Source organism: Bacillus rossius (genome assembly GCF_032445375.1).
Source record: "Bacillus rossius redtenbacheri isolate Brsri chromosome 9 unlocalized genomic scaffold, Brsri_v3 Brsri_v3_scf9_2, whole genome shotgun sequence".
Classification (NCBI taxonomy): domain Eukaryota; kingdom Metazoa; phylum Arthropoda; class Insecta; order Phasmatodea; family Bacillidae; genus Bacillus; species Bacillus rossius.
The window spans coordinates 12961800-12981435 of record NW_026962013.1 but is presented as its reverse complement, the minus strand read 5'-3'; the positions used below and the strand labels follow the sequence as shown (position 1 = coordinate 12981435).

General features: G+C 37.2%; 1 protein-coding gene across 6 annotated transcripts in view; it reads right to left on the bottom strand.

The window, feature by feature from the left end:
- The window catches only part of LOC134543362 (protein lap4), a 237352-nt gene extending 218117 nt beyond the window's left edge, over positions 1-19235 (bottom strand). For all 6 annotated transcript variants that reach the window (XM_063388350.1, XM_063388353.1, XM_063388354.1 and 3 more), the window contains exons 1-2: positions 18905-19235; positions 18666-18783 (exon numbers count right to left, since the gene is read on the bottom strand). In XM_063388350.1, coding sequence (XP_063244420.1) covers positions 18666-18783; positions 18905-19066 — 280 coding nt within the window. In that variant the 5' untranslated portion in view covers positions 19067-19235. The remainder of the gene's footprint in view (positions 1-18665; positions 18784-18904) is intronic.
- Positions 19236-19636: the final 401 nt, after the last annotated feature.

The window sequence follows — 19636 nt, the reverse complement described above, 5'->3', positions numbered from 1 at the left end:
AGTAAATTTAGGGGAGATATACAAGAGCTCAAAATACTCTATATTGTTTCCAACAGTTTTATATCTATTTCAACTTTTAAATTTTTTTTTATTTCACTAACACAAATATCACACAGTAAGATATTTTTAAAGAGCAGTATCATACAGATGTGGTCAAAAATTAACTGAGTACTAAACGCAATAGCTTTACAGGAGAAACTAATTGTAGCAGTACTTTAAATTCAAGCATTCCATTAAACTATACCTACTACGCTTTAACGAGACCCAAATTTTGAAAAATTACTCGACCTGAAATAGGTTGAAACCAATATGGCGTTTTACAATTCTTTTCGTCCGGCCGTCAAGTCTTGTGAACAGGTGCTGGGTCGGGGATGTTCACTTCAAAAGTCCTTCCTATATATATATAAATTTGTTTTATTTTTGCTCAGGAAAAATGAATTCAAATATTAAAAGTGGTCGGTTGGGTTAGCTACATTAAAACACTTTAAAACACTATGGACGGTTAGTTAGGTTAGTAAAGCTACATTAAAATGAACAGAGAAATATAAATATATGTAAATAAACCCGAGGTTGGCCGAAGGTGAAAATTCGGGCGTGTTCGGGCAGGGACAGAACTTGATGTACATCTTAGGCTTCCCGCACGCGTCTCTGGCCGTGGCCCAAGGACGCGGCCAGTAGGCTCCCAGTGCGGACACGTGGGCCTCGCACCTGGCGGGCCCACCGGCACACCCCGGCACACGCAGCTAGCATACTTACCAGCGGGCTGTGGTGTAAGGGCGCGGTGACACTGAATGCCGAACAACTTCAGGCGAACAAGTTTACAAACGCTAAACTGCACGGTGACCCTTGTAACTTTTATAGCATTACACAACCTACCAGCGCACACACAGGACCGTGTGCCAAACCTATCCCACAAGAACACGCACCCCCGCCGTCGATTCAAATGATTCTTCACCAGTGTGGGGTGCACCTGAATTACTATGCACTTGGCGAGTTATAGAAACTTCGGTTTCTGGCCTCCTCGCCCACGCTTACTGCCCCGGATGGCAATATTATGAATCGGCAGCGGCCGAACAACTTCAGGTGAACATGTTTACAAACGCTAAACTGCACGGTGACCCTTGCAGTTGGCGTCAAGTATAATCAACTCAAAAAAACCGATTGCCTCATGTCATCGAATGAATGTTCTGTGGATCATACTTACTTGAGCAAGTGCACCTGCGTTAGGAGAATTACCGCCAGCAAAAATTTTAAAACAATGAAAAATCACACGAACTTGTGCCAGGAACATGCGTTTTCTACCAAAGGACTTGTTTATACTCTCAACACTACAACCAATCAGAGGCTTATGTAGAAGATATGTCGTTCTGAACTACTTTGCCAACCTGTTTAGGTTGAATGAGAAATGGCCTCAAAATGTTTGAGTGCGTGCAACCGCGTCCTTAGGACATACAAACCACCGCACAAAAGAAGATAGGCGAGAAATAACACAGCGTTTTTTTTTTTTTTTTCGTTTAACTCTCACTATCGGTGACGACGTGGCGGTATGTACTACCGTTATTTATTTCTGAATACGGACACACATTTCTGACGTTATTTATCGCGCCAGTGCTACGTTATATCCTACGTGTTTATCAGTTGGTGGTATGGAGCGAATAAAAGGTGAGCGACGTAACTACTATAAAGATTTAAAAAAAAAAAGTGATCACACAGTAATATATTTACAAACATTTTGTTTAATGACAGTATTATTACATTCTTTGAATGGTTCTTGCTATTGGGAAGACTGATTTACAACATTTTCATGGACATAAAGCCTAGTTGACACGATGATAGTCACTGTCACGACAGCAGCTGTCACGACAGTGTGCGATAGTTGCTGTCGCGATAGTTGCTGTCACGACAGTGTCTGTTTACACTGGCATTAAGATATTATGCGATAGTTGGGAAAATGTCACACCTGGTGCGTTGTGTGGCCGAGGTTTTAGTAGTTGCGATAGCTATTTCCGTTAAAAAAAAAAAAGACGAAAAAACAGTGGATAAGACATTGGTTGGCACGAAGAAACGAGTTGGGCATTTCAAACATGCTTATAAAAGAATTAGCATTTGAAGACCCCAAAAGTTATGTAAATTTCCTTCGAATTGATGAAAGAATGTTTGTTTTTTATCCCACAAACAAGGGTGTTGTTGGTATTTCTCGAGGAAACTAGCAATCTCAAATCGAGACATTGTCCAAATCAAAATAACCTATAATAAATTTGACTATTGCTTGAAGTACTAGGAACACATGCACTCACACTATCACGATAGTGATTTCAATCCGTTTACACTACGAAAGTGCTGCGACAGTTGCAAGTACTGTCATGAAAGTCACTACCAACTATATAGCTCGACTTGATATCGCGATAGTGCTATCGTGACAGCGCGAGAGTAACTATCGTGCAGTTTACACGGTGAAAGTAGTGTGATAGTACGGCGATAGTAGCTGTCGTGGTAGTAACTATCGGGCTTCACTATCATCGTGTCAACTAGGCTTAACCCACCGCTGTTCGTGTTACAACTGTCTCGTCACTGGCAGCCACTGCGTCCGTCTGTGCCGTGACATTTTTTTTCTGACTATAGCGCCATCTCGTCATTAGATTGCAGCTTTGAATATATACACTGTATAGAAGTCGCGAGTGGATAGGATTTACTCTGCGTTTTTCAGGAGCGTATAATGAGCAGCTTGGGAACTTCACCGCTGCAGTGCGCTGCCGTAGCGCCCTGTATCGTCTTAGTTGTTATTTACACGTTAGGGCGCAACACTGTCGCCCGCTGTCATTCCCCGCACCCCTCATCCATCATTCACTGCAGCTCAACGTCGTTCAACGGGAGGGGGAAGGGGTGTTTGAAGAGTACGACACTTGTCCGCTAGGGACCACCACAAGTCGATGCCCTGGAGATGGTGGCGATTGCGGCGGTGAATTAACCAACTACCTCAAAACCGTATTAGAATTTTTAACCTGGGCTGGCGACTTCTATACAGTATATATATTCAAAGATTGCAGTGAAAATTTAAATGGGCATTTACTATTTTTTCTCAATGCACGCTTTCTTGTATTAGCGCTGTCCTCGTATCGGTGTGATCTGTTTCCAGGTGCTAGCCATAGAGCACAAAAGTTTCAAACAGAACTTTGTAATGTAATGAAAGATTTTTTTTTTTTATGTTTAGAAAAAATCGTATTTTTTAAAGTAAAATTTGGAATGAGGAACCGGGGGGGGGGAATACATTTTCCTAGTTTATTTCATCAAGAGCATCGTCATCTATTAATTTTTTTTTGTTCTAAGGAGAAGTAATTGAAATACGCCATCTTGGTTTCCACCGGTTGTTAACAATTTGTTTGTATAATTTAATTTTAAAACGTTTGGATCTTTTCAGCGTAGTACATGTGTCGTGGAATACTTTTGTCACGAATAGTGAATGCCTGCTACAGAGAGTTTCTCCTGTGAAATAATAATTGGTGTTCAGAATTTAATTTTTTTTTTCCTGTAGACACTATTTGTCTTAGAAAAAACAAGAAATAGAGTATTTTAAAAATGTTAAAACCTCTTATGATTAACAATGGTATATAAAATAAGACTTACAGTGTTAACAAGCCGCGTAGCATCAATCCTTCCAAGTAATTCTCTGGGCAGTCTATCCGTTTTAACATTTGACATCGATTTATTTTGGCTCGTATTTCTCTGTGTTCGTGTATTCATCTCTCGTCTTTTATTCGTGTAGTTTCTCCGTGAAATATTTAATGTAGCTATACTAACCTAACTAACCGTCCATAGTGTTTTAATGTAGCTAACCTAACCGACCACTTTTAATATTTGAATTCATTTTTCGTGCGCAAAAATAAAACAAATCCCGAGGTTGGCCGAACGTGAATATTCCGGCGTGTTCGGGCAGGGACAGAACTTGATGGACCAAAGATGGCGTCCACGCCTGGCCGACGGCCGCGTGGAAGCGACCCGATGGAGCGGAGGACCGGGGGTCAGGGTCGGGACAGTGGACGCGGACGGGACACGCCAGGCTCGGCTGCGCGGGCGTCTCGCTGTTCTCCCGAGGTGTCGCGTTTCCGCGACGTGCTTCGAGAGCCTCTTTCACAAGAGTCTAGCGACAGCAATGCTACCTTCCTGCAACTGGCCGCAAATGCCGATCCTTTCCGAAGTTAGCCGATCGGGAGCGCCTACCCCCTGGATGTTTTTTATTTTTAAGCGCGCGTTTTTTCTCTCCAGTATAAAAATGCCACATAGAATGTTTAGTGGATGGTTGGTTATATAGGTAAGTATAGCTACATGAAAATTACTGTAAAATCATTTTATGGTTGCTTAGCAAATAACTTTTTAATATGTAGCTATCCAGCGCTAGGAAACAGTTTACATGATTTCACAGTATCTTTAATGTAGCTATCCTAACCAAATCAACCGTCCACAAAGTTTTAAAGTATTTATAATGTAGCTAACCTAACCTAATTGACCATTAGTTATCATGTCCTTACCTGAAAATTACAATTTAATTAATAAATATACTTTTATTTGCATTCATTATTCAAAAATATTTATTACTTTTGAAATGTTACGTGATCGTATTTATTTTTACAAGTACAAAAAAAAGTTCGTACTTGCCGGGATTCGAACCGTCAACCTTACGTTCAGATGAGAGCGCCGCTGAGCGCTCAGCCACGAGGCCATATTTAATAATTGGAAGTTTCAGATGAGATATATGATAGTGCCGCCGGCCCCGGAACGAGCGTAAGCGGTGCGGCAGTTGCAGGAAGGTAGCATTGCTGTCGCTAGACTCTTCTCCTCTTTCGCCACGGAGGCAGCACCCAGCAGTGTCGAGGCCATGTGCACAGTTGCGCACTTGCGACCCCGCATACTTCACTTACCCGCGAGCCACGTGGTTTATTAACAGCAACTGTGGTGGATGGTTTCAGCCAGCTAACGGGTAGTTTTTTTTTTCCCCATCAATAAATAAATTTAAACCTCGCAAAAAAAATTGGTTGTCTGTAAAGTCGGTTTACGGACGATAAGTTTAACGTGACGTCATAACAAAACATTGATGAAATGATTGCATACTTTTATGAATAAAATTGAATCATTTTTTATTGAATTATCACTATTTTGTATGGATACAAAGAAGGAGTGAAATGAAATCTACAATTTAATTGATAAATTTAATTTTATTTGCACTCATTAATTCAAATATGTTTATTACTCTAACGAAGAGATTATTTTAAGTATAACTTTTATACATGTTTGCTATTTAACTTCTTCCAATCTGTGTTATTCTGTTAAGGATATGACGATGATAGGAAAAGTAGGAAACGAATGGGAGTGTTTCAAGTTTAATGTGCCTCGAAAAGGTCAAATCGATTGTTGTTCCAATCGATTGGAAGATAGATAGATGCGGCGCAAGCGTACAATGAGCGTAACGGGACACTCTTTCGTGCGTGCATCCGACGTTCATCGATTCAAAAATTTAATCTGATAATAGTATCTACTACTCAATTACAAACACATGAATCTGCTTAAGTTTCTAACTGTGGTTCGTCAGTTACGGTCCGTACGTGTATGTGTGACAAAGCTCGACAAAGATTTATAAGAACCTCCTTTTTATGTGAATACTGTTCCTAGTTCGGACACGAAAAAATTATTTTCGCTATAACTTTTTGTTTTGCTTTGTAGATTTTTTAATGGTTACTAATAAAAATCATACCTTACTAATTACACTGACTCATAGGTAATAAAATCCCAAAGCATTTACTAGGGTGAAAAAGATATAAGTTTAAATCAAATCGCACTGAAAATACCACACCAATTTACAGAACTAAATCACGCTTGTTCCTAAACAAATAAATAACGTTAATTTCTAAAAATATATATATATTATTTAAGTTATTACAATTTTACAGAAAAATTTATTTCAATTGAGAGTGTACGTAAACTTAGGAAAATATTAAGTAAAACGAACACAACACCACTTACAATGCCTATTTACATTATATGAATTTCACAAATGTAAAGTAATAAAGGGATACATTAGGCTACCAAACGTACTGAAGGTTCATTTTGGTTTTACTTAAATTGAAATTATAATTACCACAATATGCTTCAAGAGATTTCACAGTTTTGCTCATGGGACTTTTTATAATGTGGTGGGAAAGATACGACAATGGACATACAGTGACAGTTACAGTCCAAGAAGGGCCTTCAAGCCTTGCATCCGCAGTGCTGCGTCAACGGCAGAAGTCTGCTTTTAACTGAGTCAATTGACAGGAGATGCAACGAGTACATGCTTTCGAGAACAGAGTTCAGAGCAGCTTTACTAAAGCCTGACTATATTTTTAAAGAGTACTTGCGGCTGGGTGCTACAAATCAGGTTCACATACCTCAGTCGTGACTTGACCTCACAAAACTTCGAGTTGTAATGCTCTTGACGAATACTACCCAGCACAAGATAATCGGAACGTTGTGTAAAAGTGCCGCCTAACTGGAAACCAAACTCCCCTATTTTCTATATTTGTCTCTAAATGAATAATAATAAAAAATTGGGGTGCATGCATATCTTCAATTATTTTAGGCTACCTTAACGAGCACTTAACATTATCAAGTAACGACGCAGTAATGGTGCTCTTCAGCAACAAGGAAAGCCCATTTCAGTTAATTGGGCCTCCTGTAATGCGGTATGCGACCAGAGAAGCGGATCGATATGCTGTTTATCCCACTAAACAGACTAGTTGCAGGTTGGTAGGTAGGCATCCTTGAGGATAAGCCGATTGTCAAAGAATATGCATGACGGTAAATCAAGCACAACGGTGATAGTGTATGCAAACAAAAGTCCTATATCAAGACCTCATCACGTAGACTTTTAAAACATTTACAGTCTGCGCATTTCTGACGCTAATACTGAAAACGGATTAAAAAGCACTCCAGATGTGAGACGAGGCCCAACCAGTAGAACCTTTACATGGTACGTTCCGAGATTCAACTTTGACATTAATTCCGGTCAAATTTAAGCACAGCTTTAGCAAGCAAAGAAACGTCACACATGATCTCCTGGGCTCCTTGGATTTACTTTTTTTATATTACACCTGCTTTGAACTATTCATCCAAATTATTGGTATCGCAAGGAACAATAAATATCTCACCAAGAATTTTTTTTTTTTTTTTTTATGTCTGAAGCTTGAAACTGTTGGGGGAAAAATAACAGTTGGCTGCTGAAGACGTTGACGTATGCAGACATCGAGTGTCCAACACAAGGCCTAACTGCGTGTCCGTAGATAAAGCCTCAAACACATCGAGAGAGAGAGTACTAGCTGATCGTAAGGGGTGGGGGGGGGGGGGTACTCGTGCGCCTAAATGCAAGTAATACACTATAAAGCACTGAAATCAACTACAATAATTAAACTAATATCTACATGAGCCAAAACTCAACTCAAGTCACAAAAATGTTATATTTTAATATGTGAAATTTAATAAATGTAATTTATTTAAAATTAAATTTTGTACAAAAATGTAGATATCAAAAAGAATTATATATATATATATATATATACACACACACACTCTTTGATTGAGCTTGCATCTGCTATAAGTAACTCATTTTTACACTCCTGACGGTAAATTTTTGATAACACAAAGACTCAGCGATTTATTTTCATTCCAAATAATTCTATCCTAAAAATGATTACATTTTTTTTTGTAAAAGTGCACCATGTTTCAAATGGTACTCTTGGGGTGAAATGGGTGTGTAAAGCCTAACATCTGTAACGAACAAATTTACGTGTTCTCATGTTGATCGTGCATTTATAATACGAAACTCGGACACGAAATTCAATGAAGAATTCTTTAAAATAATGCCTAGCGTGGTAAATATACAATAATTGTTTTTTATTGTAACTAGTTTCCACACCCGCCGCTAGAATTCACTGCTGGAGCAGCTACGTCGACTATCGAATCATTCGATTCGCAGAGCGAAATTTTGAAATATATAATGAAAAGGCTCCAATAAAAATTTTAAAAAATTAAAATAGACTTGAAAAAAAATACTAAACCTCACCTTTGAACCTGATTTTCGTAAAGGGATTTTATTAAAATACCGTCCACCCTGTCAAAATTCATTTAGCGGTCATTACTACAAAGTTTCCCTTTGGCTTTGTGAACTTCGGTTCGCGTCATCCGCCACAGATGGCAGCGCCGTGGTTACACATTTCCGTTCCATTCACGAAATCACTCCTACCCAAATGCCGTACACCGAGAGAGCTAAGATGCTACACGTAAAAAAAATTGGTTGTCTGTAAAGTCGGTTTACGGACGATAGTTTAACGTGACAACGTCATAACAAAACATTGATGAAATGATTGCATACTTTTATGAATAAAATTGAATCATTTTTATTTTAATAATAAAAGAATAAAAACTTGAAATTATACTAGTAATAAGATTTTTTTAAATGCAAGAATAATTAACTTTTATTGCCGAAATTGTCGTAATAAGCAATGAAAACCACATTAACTTTTCACTTCACTTCAAAAACAGTCGACGAAACAGTTCACGTGTAGATGACTTGTAATTAATTTTAAAAACTGGCGTTTAGCTATGAAGTTTGAATATAATTATGAACAAGTTTTCATATGAATAAACTGTAATCAAATATCTATAAATTATATGAATCACCATAATTTTTTAGTCAATTGTAACATAACCTATTATTACTGCACTCGCCGACAGAGTAACGGAACACAGCGTAACGGAACAATGAGCGTAACGGGACACAGCGTAAAAGGACACTTTTTCGTGCGTGCAGCCGGCGTTCATCGATTTATTAGACGTTGTCACGTCAAAAACTAATGTAAATACAATAACCTACATGCTGCGTGCGGGGCGCGGACCGAGGAAAGCCCCGCGGCACAGGAAGGATGCTCCCCCCCCCCCCCCTTCCCCTCATGAGCCACGGGCAGCCAGCCGGCGCGAGTCGCGGGGGGAACAAAGCAGGCCCCCCATCCCGCCACGGGATATCCTGCGTCCGCCACTTCCCTATCCCCCCCCCCTCCCTTCCCCTAAACCAGGGGCTGGACACTGGCCGGCAGCCCATCCAGTGCAGAAAAGAAGAAAAACATTCCTCTCCCAAGACGATGCCGCCTCCCGATGACTACTGTGCCGGTGTTGCATAAGGCAATCGTTTATTTATTATTTTTAAATTGTGATTAAGGGAGAGTTAGGAACCGAAAAACGCCACTTTGTTTTCCACAGTTATTATGCCAACCACAATTAGTTTATATCTTGATATCAAGAATTGGCCTTCATTAAGAGATGTACAAAGGCCACAACATAGTGTCTATTGCAGTCATTCAAAAAAAAAATTATATAAACACTAAACGCCAATGACAGGGTAAACTATTTGTAGCAGTCAGTCATTGAATAATATACCAGGCTTTAACGAAGATATATTTTGAAAATCCAACGAAGGAAATTATGACCTTAGCATAAATTGTTGAAACCAAGATGGCACCCGGCCGTCTAGTCTTTTATTACCGTCTAACATTTGCGCCACCTCACTCCTTGGTCGGGAAAATAATGCGATTAAGTTTTTTTTTTTTTATCTAATAGAAGTAGGTACTAACGGCACAAGCTTAATGCTATTAATACTATCATCATGGTATCATAGAACAAGGAGGGAGATATAAAGTGCTACTCTCCACGTTTGCAGGGCTCTGATATTCAGGAAGGGGGGGCCTTACCGTACCCCCTAGAAAAGGCGGAAAATTTGACAAATAAACTATTTTTAACGTATTTAAGTCAATCAGAACCTAAAAATTTAAACGATTATATGCTCAATTATTTTTTAAGTTTATAATATAAATATAAATAACTATAAAGATCCCTTTAGCTTTACTAAATTCTAATAAATTATGTTCACGTTCGATAACAAATAGTAATCTACAGTTTAATGAAATACATTTTGTATAACCAGGGCGTCCGTAATACAAGGGCTACAAATACACTAAGAGACTAATACTGGACAGTTCTAAGATGTCTGTGCGAAAACTTAGCGTTGTTTTCACGCCAGTCCCGACAGACGGCAGAAGGTATGCCCAATATGAACCATGCAGGTATTAGTCTATTACTTCTTACCCCGATAGTATTAACAGTGCAGCTAGCTGTTTATATATATGGTACCAACATCATAACAACAAAAAAATCTTTATCTTTTTGGGGAAAAAAAAAAACTTTTTTTTTAATTGTACAGATTTATGGTGGAAATAAATATTCAGTGCTTAAAATTTCTTAAAAATGAATTTATAGGTTGACACCAGAAATTATAATTTATAATTTAACGATTTACACATGAAATATTTCTGTAGCCGCGCCTCTCGCCGCCTGTGTTATCCTCTAGTCTCTAGTTTTATTTTATTTTTCCCCCGTTCTCTTCTGTTTTGGAAAACTATTGTTTTTGTATCGTCTTTACGTTTAGTCGTGTTTTTGTCTATTTTTTTGGTTTTTATATTTTTGTGCTATCATCATTTGTGGGGGTTTTTTCGTCCATTTTTGTTGGTTTTTCTTTGTTTGGTGACCATATTCCTGTTATGGAATATTATGTGGTGTTTATATCCTGTTGACAACAGCAATTGTTTGCTTAATTTGTGTTTTTGTCTTTCGGGTTTTTTGTAGTTTTCTTCTACAGACATGCATGTGCTTAGCAATGGCTTATGTCCAAAAGCTTACATCAAGTCTAGTGTGATGGCTGGCTTGCCCCCCTCTGCCGTGGCCCGCCGCGCCGAGCTGCTAAGACCTGCGGTGCCTCACGGAGACTGCCTCGCGGGCCCATATTTCCACTCTCGTGTGTATGCCTCGTGTAAATACACCCGGGTGTGGGGGCTAAATTCGGTATCGCGCCGTCTGCGCGCGCGCGCTTTTTGCTCTCCGCGCCCGTGCGACTAGCCGCGATGTGGCGGGGCCCGACAGTGGTGGTCCCGTCCTCAACCTCTCCCGGCGGTCGTCGACCCTCGAGCTGGACTCACTGCCGATACTGCTGGGGAGCCTTCTTTTCACAGACGAGACAGCCAAAACCCGAAGTTCATGCTTTTTTTCCCCGTATCTTTAATGTAGCTATCCTGACCAAATCAACCGTCCACAATGTTTTAAAGTATTTATAATGTAGCTAACCTAACCTAATTGACCATCAGTATCCTTTTATCAACACCGCCACATTCATTTACAATGAACAAAAAAAAAACCCGAAGATGCACGATCGGGCGTTTGGCTCTCTCGTCTGTGAAAGGAAGGATTCCCGATACTGCTAGTTCCAGCCCTCCCAGCAGACCGCAACGCATCACATCTAACATGTCTTCCCTCATTTCACACCACCCCGTCAATGCACGTAGTGTCTTTTCCCTCTTTCAACGAACCAACATCATTCCTGTGGCTTATATTTATCCATTCCTGTCAGGGGCGTACACGATGGGGAGGGAAAATATCCCTCCCTCCCCCGAAATCATTAAAAAATATATTAAAAATCTATCAAGTCCAACAACAAAAGAAAAAAAAGTGAAATCAAACAGCGGGCAAAGTGGTTCCAAAACCTCCCTTCCCCAATCCCAGAAATAAAATTCTGGGGCCTATTCCACCAATAAACTTTGCAACTTTTCAATTTGCACTTTGCACTTTGCATATAACTGAAAAGTGCAAAGTAAATGTGTTCCACCAAAATTTTTAACCTCTTTGCATTCCTACAGCCAGTCTGCAAAGTCTTTGCATTATTTTATTCATTGTTTACATTACTGTTGCCTAGTTTGTAGGTTATAGAGTGCATGATGAGTAAGAAAATAGAAGTTGTGCATAAAAAATTAGCAGTATTAGAACTTATAAAAGAAAAAAAAAGATATATTATTTGCAAGTTTCTCGAGTAGGTACAGTAACACAGAAACAAAAAGAGAATGAATGGACTGACGTTCTTTTAAAAGCACAATGAATATCATTGTCATTCATGAAATTTATTCTTAATCTGTACACTTTCCTACTGGAACTCTTGTCATCTTCATCAGATTCATCACTTGAATGCAATAAAATACGCCTCCTCATTTTCCTTCTTTTACTTTTGTAGGTTATGTGTTTATGTTACTACCTATGTTTTCATTTCTCTCAACAACATTAAATTAAATTAAATAATTACTTAGATGCTAAATTTATAACAAACAACACTTTTAACCACCTCAAACAAATTATTTAAATAAGATCACACAATAAAAAGTTAAACTGCAAAAGCAAAATGATATTTGCAAAACCTCTGAAAACTTTGCAAATATTTATAGATGAGTTATGCAGAGAGAGATTATTGTGGAACAGAAACACGTTCAAAAGTGCAAAGTCTTTGCACTTTTCGCTTTGCACTTTTCAATTTTTGCTTTGCGAATTCTAATTTTCGTGGAACAGAAGTAAGAAAGAAAAGTGCAAAGTGAAAAGTGAAAAGTTGCAAAGTTTATTGGTGGAATAGGCCCCTGGACAAGCTTTGTCTAGTAACGTTCCGTTTTGAAAATATAGAAGAAAAAAACCTTCGACACTTTTGTGACCTTTGGTAGAAATACGTTAAACGGTTAGCGGGAAATCAAAATTGAAATTCAAGCACATAATATTATTCACGTGTCAGTTAAACCCCTCTAGCATGCAGCAGAGAGAGCTCCCCCCTCACGCACACAAATGGTGACAGTGAAGTAGTATTCTGCAACACCGTGGCTACTGAGTCGACGAAGGGGAGCGAGGTGTGAAATGAGAATGCGGTAGAGGAGTAAAAGGCACCGAGTCGGGGAAGAGGAAAGGCAGTCGTAGAGACCTAAAAAGGTGGGGGGGAAACAAAGCAAAATTCCGACACCAAGTGTAAATACCACGCGTTTTAAAATTACTACTCCTAAGAAAATGGGAATGTTCTTATCTAAAGAAAAAAATACGAAAATTATTTTTCAAAAGTGAGAAATATTATGACACAAATATGAACTCATACTTAATCCATTATATACGCTACTTAAATAATTTTATAGTGTAATTATTAATCTAATAGGCATAATAAGGATTTTAAGTAAAAAAAAAATCACCTTGCCCTCACCAACAAAACCAAAATAAACCCCATTTCTGAATTTGTCCAAAATTGTGAATAGTTCTTTCAATTTTGTGACTGTATAATATATTTCGAATATTTTAAGCCATGCATAAAATTTTAAATATTTTACACGAGTTTAATGAACTAAATGCAAGAAATTAAATAAGTGTAAAAGAGAAACGGGCTCAATTCTAATATGCAATAGGTACCGGATTCCTATTGGTTGAGAATCACGGAGAGGAAATGAATAACGACATGGAAGTTGGCCAATATAATAAATTGACTAGTGGAACGAAAGAAAATATAGTATGTAGTGTTGGCAACAGCGAAAAACAAAATAGCACCGTGGAAAACCAAAAAACGAATGAGTTTCAGTTCTGGAGCGAAAGTGGCGGTCAATTATAGGAGTGAATTAATAAGTAGAATAGAATATCATTATATATTGATTAAATAAGTACACAATAAGCATGTAGTAAGTAATAAGAAAGTCGTGTTTAATTATATATAAATAATATAACGGTACAGTGTAAAGAGAGAGAGAGAGAGTGTATTAGCGATTGTGGTGACCAGGGAAACGACGGTTCGTATTTCGCGATAACTAATAAATTAAAAGGAGAAATGGAAAATTGATGTGAATTTATAATAATAAGAGAAATAGTGACAAAAACGATTATTGAAATAACGTTGAGAAAGTGTTTTTCATGGCTTATAAATGTTTGTGAAGTGTAGTTTTATGTGAATTTAGTTTTATGTGTTATGTGAGAGGTGTGTTGTTTCATTTGCTTTGGTTAGGTTAATGAACAAAAGTTATTAATGTAAAAATGGCTTGTTTTCCTGTAGGTTAGTAGTGCAATCGAAGTGATAATCGCAAAGCCAAAGGTTTTTCAGTGTAAGTCGGCTAGTAAAATTTTTTCGCGTATTTCATTTTAGTAAATTTTAGGTGGAGGATGTCGTAAAGGAGACTAAAGTTCTACAAGGTCTAGTTTGTTTTACGATAGCGGTATTTCATTTGTATAAAATAATAATTTTCGTGATTAAAAAGTTTTGATATGAAATAGAAAATACGCCCACCCGGTCTAGTCTATTTTGCGATAACGAGATTTGAAGAATTACCATAATGAAAATTCTAGATAATATTTTGATCGGTATAGTGAAGTAGGAAACAGTCCCACCCGGTCTCTTCTATTTTGCGATACCGGAAATTAATTTTCTGAAAGTGAGACGTTTCGAAATATTTTTCTCGGTATTGTCAAGTTATCTATAATAATTTTACTGTGAGGATTAATTTATGGACGCTTTACAGAAATTCTGAACCGGGTTATCTTTTTGGACGTTTGCAAATATTGCAATGGTTTATTGTAAAGTTAATAATGTACCGCAGGCTTTCACGGCCATTGTCTGAAGTAGCTTGGCTTCTGGGTTGTAGCCCCGTCCTTGGCGAATAATTCACCGACGTTTCGGTCGACGTTGCAGTCGCCAACATCAGGGAGCAGTTACCTACTGTAAAGTTGACTAGTTATGCGACAGTATAGTTTCGGGGACGCACCACAACGCCGAACGTATAATAACGCCGAATACCATAACGCTGAAATGCCAAATTGACCACAACGCCGACAGCTAGAAAACTGTACCACAACGCCGAAATACACTAACGCCGAAAAATGTCATTGCAGGACTGCCACAAAGGTTAGGTTAGGTTAGATTAGACTAGGTTAGGTTAGGTTTGATTGTGGTATTTCGGCGTTAAGGTACATTTAAGAAACACAATTTCATTCAGTTTTTATTTCGGCGTTGTGGTACACAGCAGTTTTCTAGCTGTCGGCGTTGTGGTAACGACCCTATAGCTTCTACAATGATGAAAGTCTCTGCGGAATGCACTTGCTAAACAAGAGTGTCCGCGAGCCATCCCCCACCCCGGCCCCTGACGACGCGGCCGGTGAATCACGCGACCGCGCCCCTCCAGGCCCGGAGGTTCGCGTTCCGAAGCGACGATCCACCCGCACGACATTCGAATAGAGTCGCAACTCAATGCTATCACTAAAGCTCCCATTTCTTTTAGTAGTCAGCGAACTGAGCGGTATTTATAGGCATCCTAACAACCTAAAAGTCTTCACTTTTCGGAAGAATATATTTTTCCACCTTGATTTTTTTTTTGTTTTGGTCGTCCGTTGTTAGGAACATTCACCATAAATGTTTCAGGTACGGAAAAACCATAACACTATGTTAAAATGCTTTATTTTTGTTTCAAAACTGTATGGCCGCAATATATGAGTATTGCAAATCATAACTTCAGTTTCAATTGAGAAAAAAAAATGCAAAACATGGCATGCTTATTTCATTGGTACCAAGATAATTCAACATTGTAAAAAAAATTTACAAAGCATAATATTTTGCAATTATACTTAATACACCACTTCGTTAATACACCATTGTATAAATTCTGAACTACGAATGTTTGAAAATAACCTTTTTCAAGAAATTATCTTTAAGAAATTTCTATATTTTCTTTGTATTCAAAACCTAATTTTTGATGTTGGCCTTTCTCAACCGCACTCTTTTTTTAGTGGCCATATCCCTCATGTACAATTGTATGCGCTACCCCCAAGGATTACACTACGCGCACTGCCAAACGTACAGCTGTGAAACCAGCTTGAATAAACATTCTGGATAGCTCTGATTACGATCTGCTTCCAGCCGGCTTCCCGGCCTTAACTTGGCCGCGCTCTCGCGTTGACGTCAACAACGGTAGAGAAAATAAAGTAAATGGTACGGAGTGAACACTCAATGCTGTTGAATCTTCACATTTTTCTCCTTTCGTAGTCGCTCTAAAATGTCACAAACTTCATAAACATGACAGCAGTTACGTCGCGCTTTTGAATTCCATCCCTACATGGGCCCGCAGTCGATAAATGAGGTATGTTGATAATAAACAATACGTATAGATTCTGCCTTCTATGCAGTATGCAATAAATGGTTTTAAAAATGTGTATCACCTATGGCACTTCTGTGTAGCATGTGGAATAGCAGCCCTGAATTTATTGTTACAGCTTTGCAACACTTAACTGAACTAATATTAACAGGAGATGAATTATAGCATTTCGATGTTGTTTGGTCTTCTGTTGTTGTGGTTTTACACACAAAATATATCAAATTCACATGTTTTCCACAACAATTCAGATCACTGAACAAGACTCCTTGCAGCAAACACAGGCCAGGCACTATAGCCACGCCATGTTTTCTTTTGCCAAGATTCAGCTAGTGCCTTGATAAGAAGTTATATTAAAATTATATTTCTCATTTTTAAAAGTAATAATTTGAGAAGTACACAAAATTTTAAATTAGTAAAATAAGCTTGGTTATTGCACTGCTAGGTGATCATAGCAACATCGAATAATTGGTTTGATTGGGTTACGTTAGCAGCATAAAAAATATATTAAAATGACATTAAAAATAATAATTTTCACTTTTTTTTCTAAATTTTCTCCCTGGAACATTAGGATTTCATGCACCTAAGTGATCAATAGCTTATAGAAAAGTTTTCAGTTGAGGTCGGTGAGATTTAAAAGATTGTAAAACTGTTTGTACAGTTTATGTTATGTCATTAACATTATATATACTGTAAAAGAAATAAATGTGTGTAAATTCTCACAACATGGCATCTTTTATTCAGACTTGATCCAATAAAATTTGGTAGTTGTTAAAGGTCATTGAAATTGGGTGAAAATGGGTGATTTTAGAAAGTTAAAACTAGTGGAAAATATTGAAACAGCTGCAACTTACTTATTACAGAGATTTAAATGTCAATGTTCATTTAAATATTTGTATAATTAAAATTGTTTAAAATCCTCAATTTCATTGTACATCACCCTCCCCAATATTGAGTCGATCAGAATCCAGTAGGCATTTGAAAATGCAATTTTCTGTTTACACTAATTTTTTTATATGGATGAACCACTCAAGTAAAAATTATCAACTTATGTCGCAGGCAAAATGAACACAATTTTCATTGCGAACAGAAATTAATGTCTTCAATACAATTTCTCTCAGCATAAAATAAATATCATATTAGAACTAACATGCTATTGAAATTTATACCTCAATTACATTAGGTGTGTTTACAAAAATTATTTGCAACAGGAAAAAAAATGCATATGTTATGTTATTGTTATCTGAGCAAGTAGGTATAGATTCCATAAAATATGTTGAAAATTGCTTACAAAGAGGTTTTTACTGAATGTTACATTTAAAGTTTTTAATTTATTCAGGCACGTTATGAAAAAAAATATGAGTGAATTTTGATGATGTGTGCACTCCATGCAACCAAATTTTCACAGGATAGAAAAAAAGCTATAAAAAAGCTACATATAAATAAAAATAATTTAGTGATTGATATTAAATACTCGTCCATATCATTAAAAACATTTATTTACTGTGAATATTAGTAATAGGAATTGTTTATAAACTTTTTCAAGTGTATTTATGTAAGTGAGGTTATGTTTCCATACATCAAGCGGTAAAATATTCAAATTTGGATTTTTATTTGCTTTTAATGGATGCGCCCCACAGCCATATAATTAACATATTTGTTCTTTAAGCCAGAGGTAAAAGTGTTGGGTGAATAACAGTTATATAAATAAGAGTGACAATTAATATGTGAAATTGTGTGAATTGTTGGTTAAGTCAGGATAGCTGTATTGTAAATTGATGGTAATTCGTAAGTGACCAATAAAAATATATTAAAGTATTTTTAAAGGAGCTGCCTAATCTGAACGACCACTCTCACTATGTAACAAATTTGTAATATTTACACAGAACATGCACAAGCGCAGCCTCAAAATGTACTATTGATGAATATTAGGGCTGCTGATTCTGTGATGCTCCATGTAAAATAACATTTTTAAAAACTAGGGTAATGGCTGTTTCAATGCATTGGTATTATTATAATGAAAGCTATAAATGGTCATTTCTCAGAAACCAGTTCGAATATAAATATGCTATTTTCAAGGAAAAAACGGGAAAGTTTCTAGTTTTCGAAAAAAAAAGTATTTTCTGAATTTTATTATTAATTTCCGGAAAAGCCGCGACTTAAGAAAATTACCAAATTACCATTACAGAGTATGATACAGTAAAAATGCAGTTAATTAATGTCACATGATAATTTACAATAAAATATCTTAATAAGTATAAAATATTACTGTGCTTGTTCTGTTTGCTGTTAAGTACGTAGGGGTGTTAATAGTCGCCATATTGACGTCATCGGTACTGTAATGGAATAGAGTCGTTTACTAATGCCGATTATCGAACTACAATTGACCAATAAAATATAAACCCCAATTTCAGGCGAGTAGCAAGAACTTAAAAAAACTTTACTCGCTGCTACAAAGAGAATGGCAAGTAACGGAGTCAAAAGTGGCTACATTAGCTAAGGTGCTACACGCGCTCAGTGTAATTGAGGCTGTAAACATTTGAAACGAGAGCAATGTTTATCATGAAATACCAACTACATTCATACCACGGCTATGGCACCGTTTTCAAAACTCACCATTCCTGGATACGTCCAATTCCACCAAATTCTCGAAGTTCTGAATGTCGGGAGGTAGTCTATGAATTTCATTATCACTTAACCCTAACCTTCTCAAACGATGTAAACGAAAGAAATTCTGCAACAAATCAAAACGGAATTCTATCAAATACGGGGCGACGTAACAAAAGTACAATAAAATATTGCGAACAATTAACTCTTTTACTGGAAAAAATTAATTAAATACAAATTAAATATACCTTGGGAAGATCTCGTATATGATTAGCGTCCAGTAAAAGCTCTTCTAGACTTCGCGAATATCGCAAAATGTCCTCGGGAACTGTAGGTAAAGAGCAATGACGCTTGTCAACATATTCCACTTGCCGATTACACCCTTTGAAGATAGGAATACAACGAAACATGACTCCTCATAAATAACCGATGCTACACATTATACTTCACAAACTGGGCCCACATATACAAAACATTCTTTAACTTAACAGCACGTAACCAGGCGACAGCGAACAACACCCACCGAGATTTTAAACTGAAAACTAAAAACTTTGAGGTGTGTGCGTGTTTAAATGACGTCATAGGTACTGTCAAACTCAAAAGTGGGTCTGCTATCTAGCGTCCACAAAATCAACTATTTTCAAACAAAACAAAACATTCTTCTTTAAACTAAAACTAAAAATAAAAACCCAACTTAAAGTACTTTCGTTATTAAAACATTTTTGGAAAAACGTTTGTTCAATATATACGTTATTTAAGAATCCTTTGTTGCAAAATGATATTACTAACAAAATACGATCATAAAAAAGGAGTAAATCGAGAAAAGGAGACCATCTTTGTTTCAAAAGGCTTGATATTACAATTATACACCATTAAAAATAAAGAAACTGTTCAAAATTATACTATTAAGCTTCCATCAAGATCAAAGATATAGAGCAACGTAGACCAAACAGAAAACTTTATTAAGACCGATTCTTGTG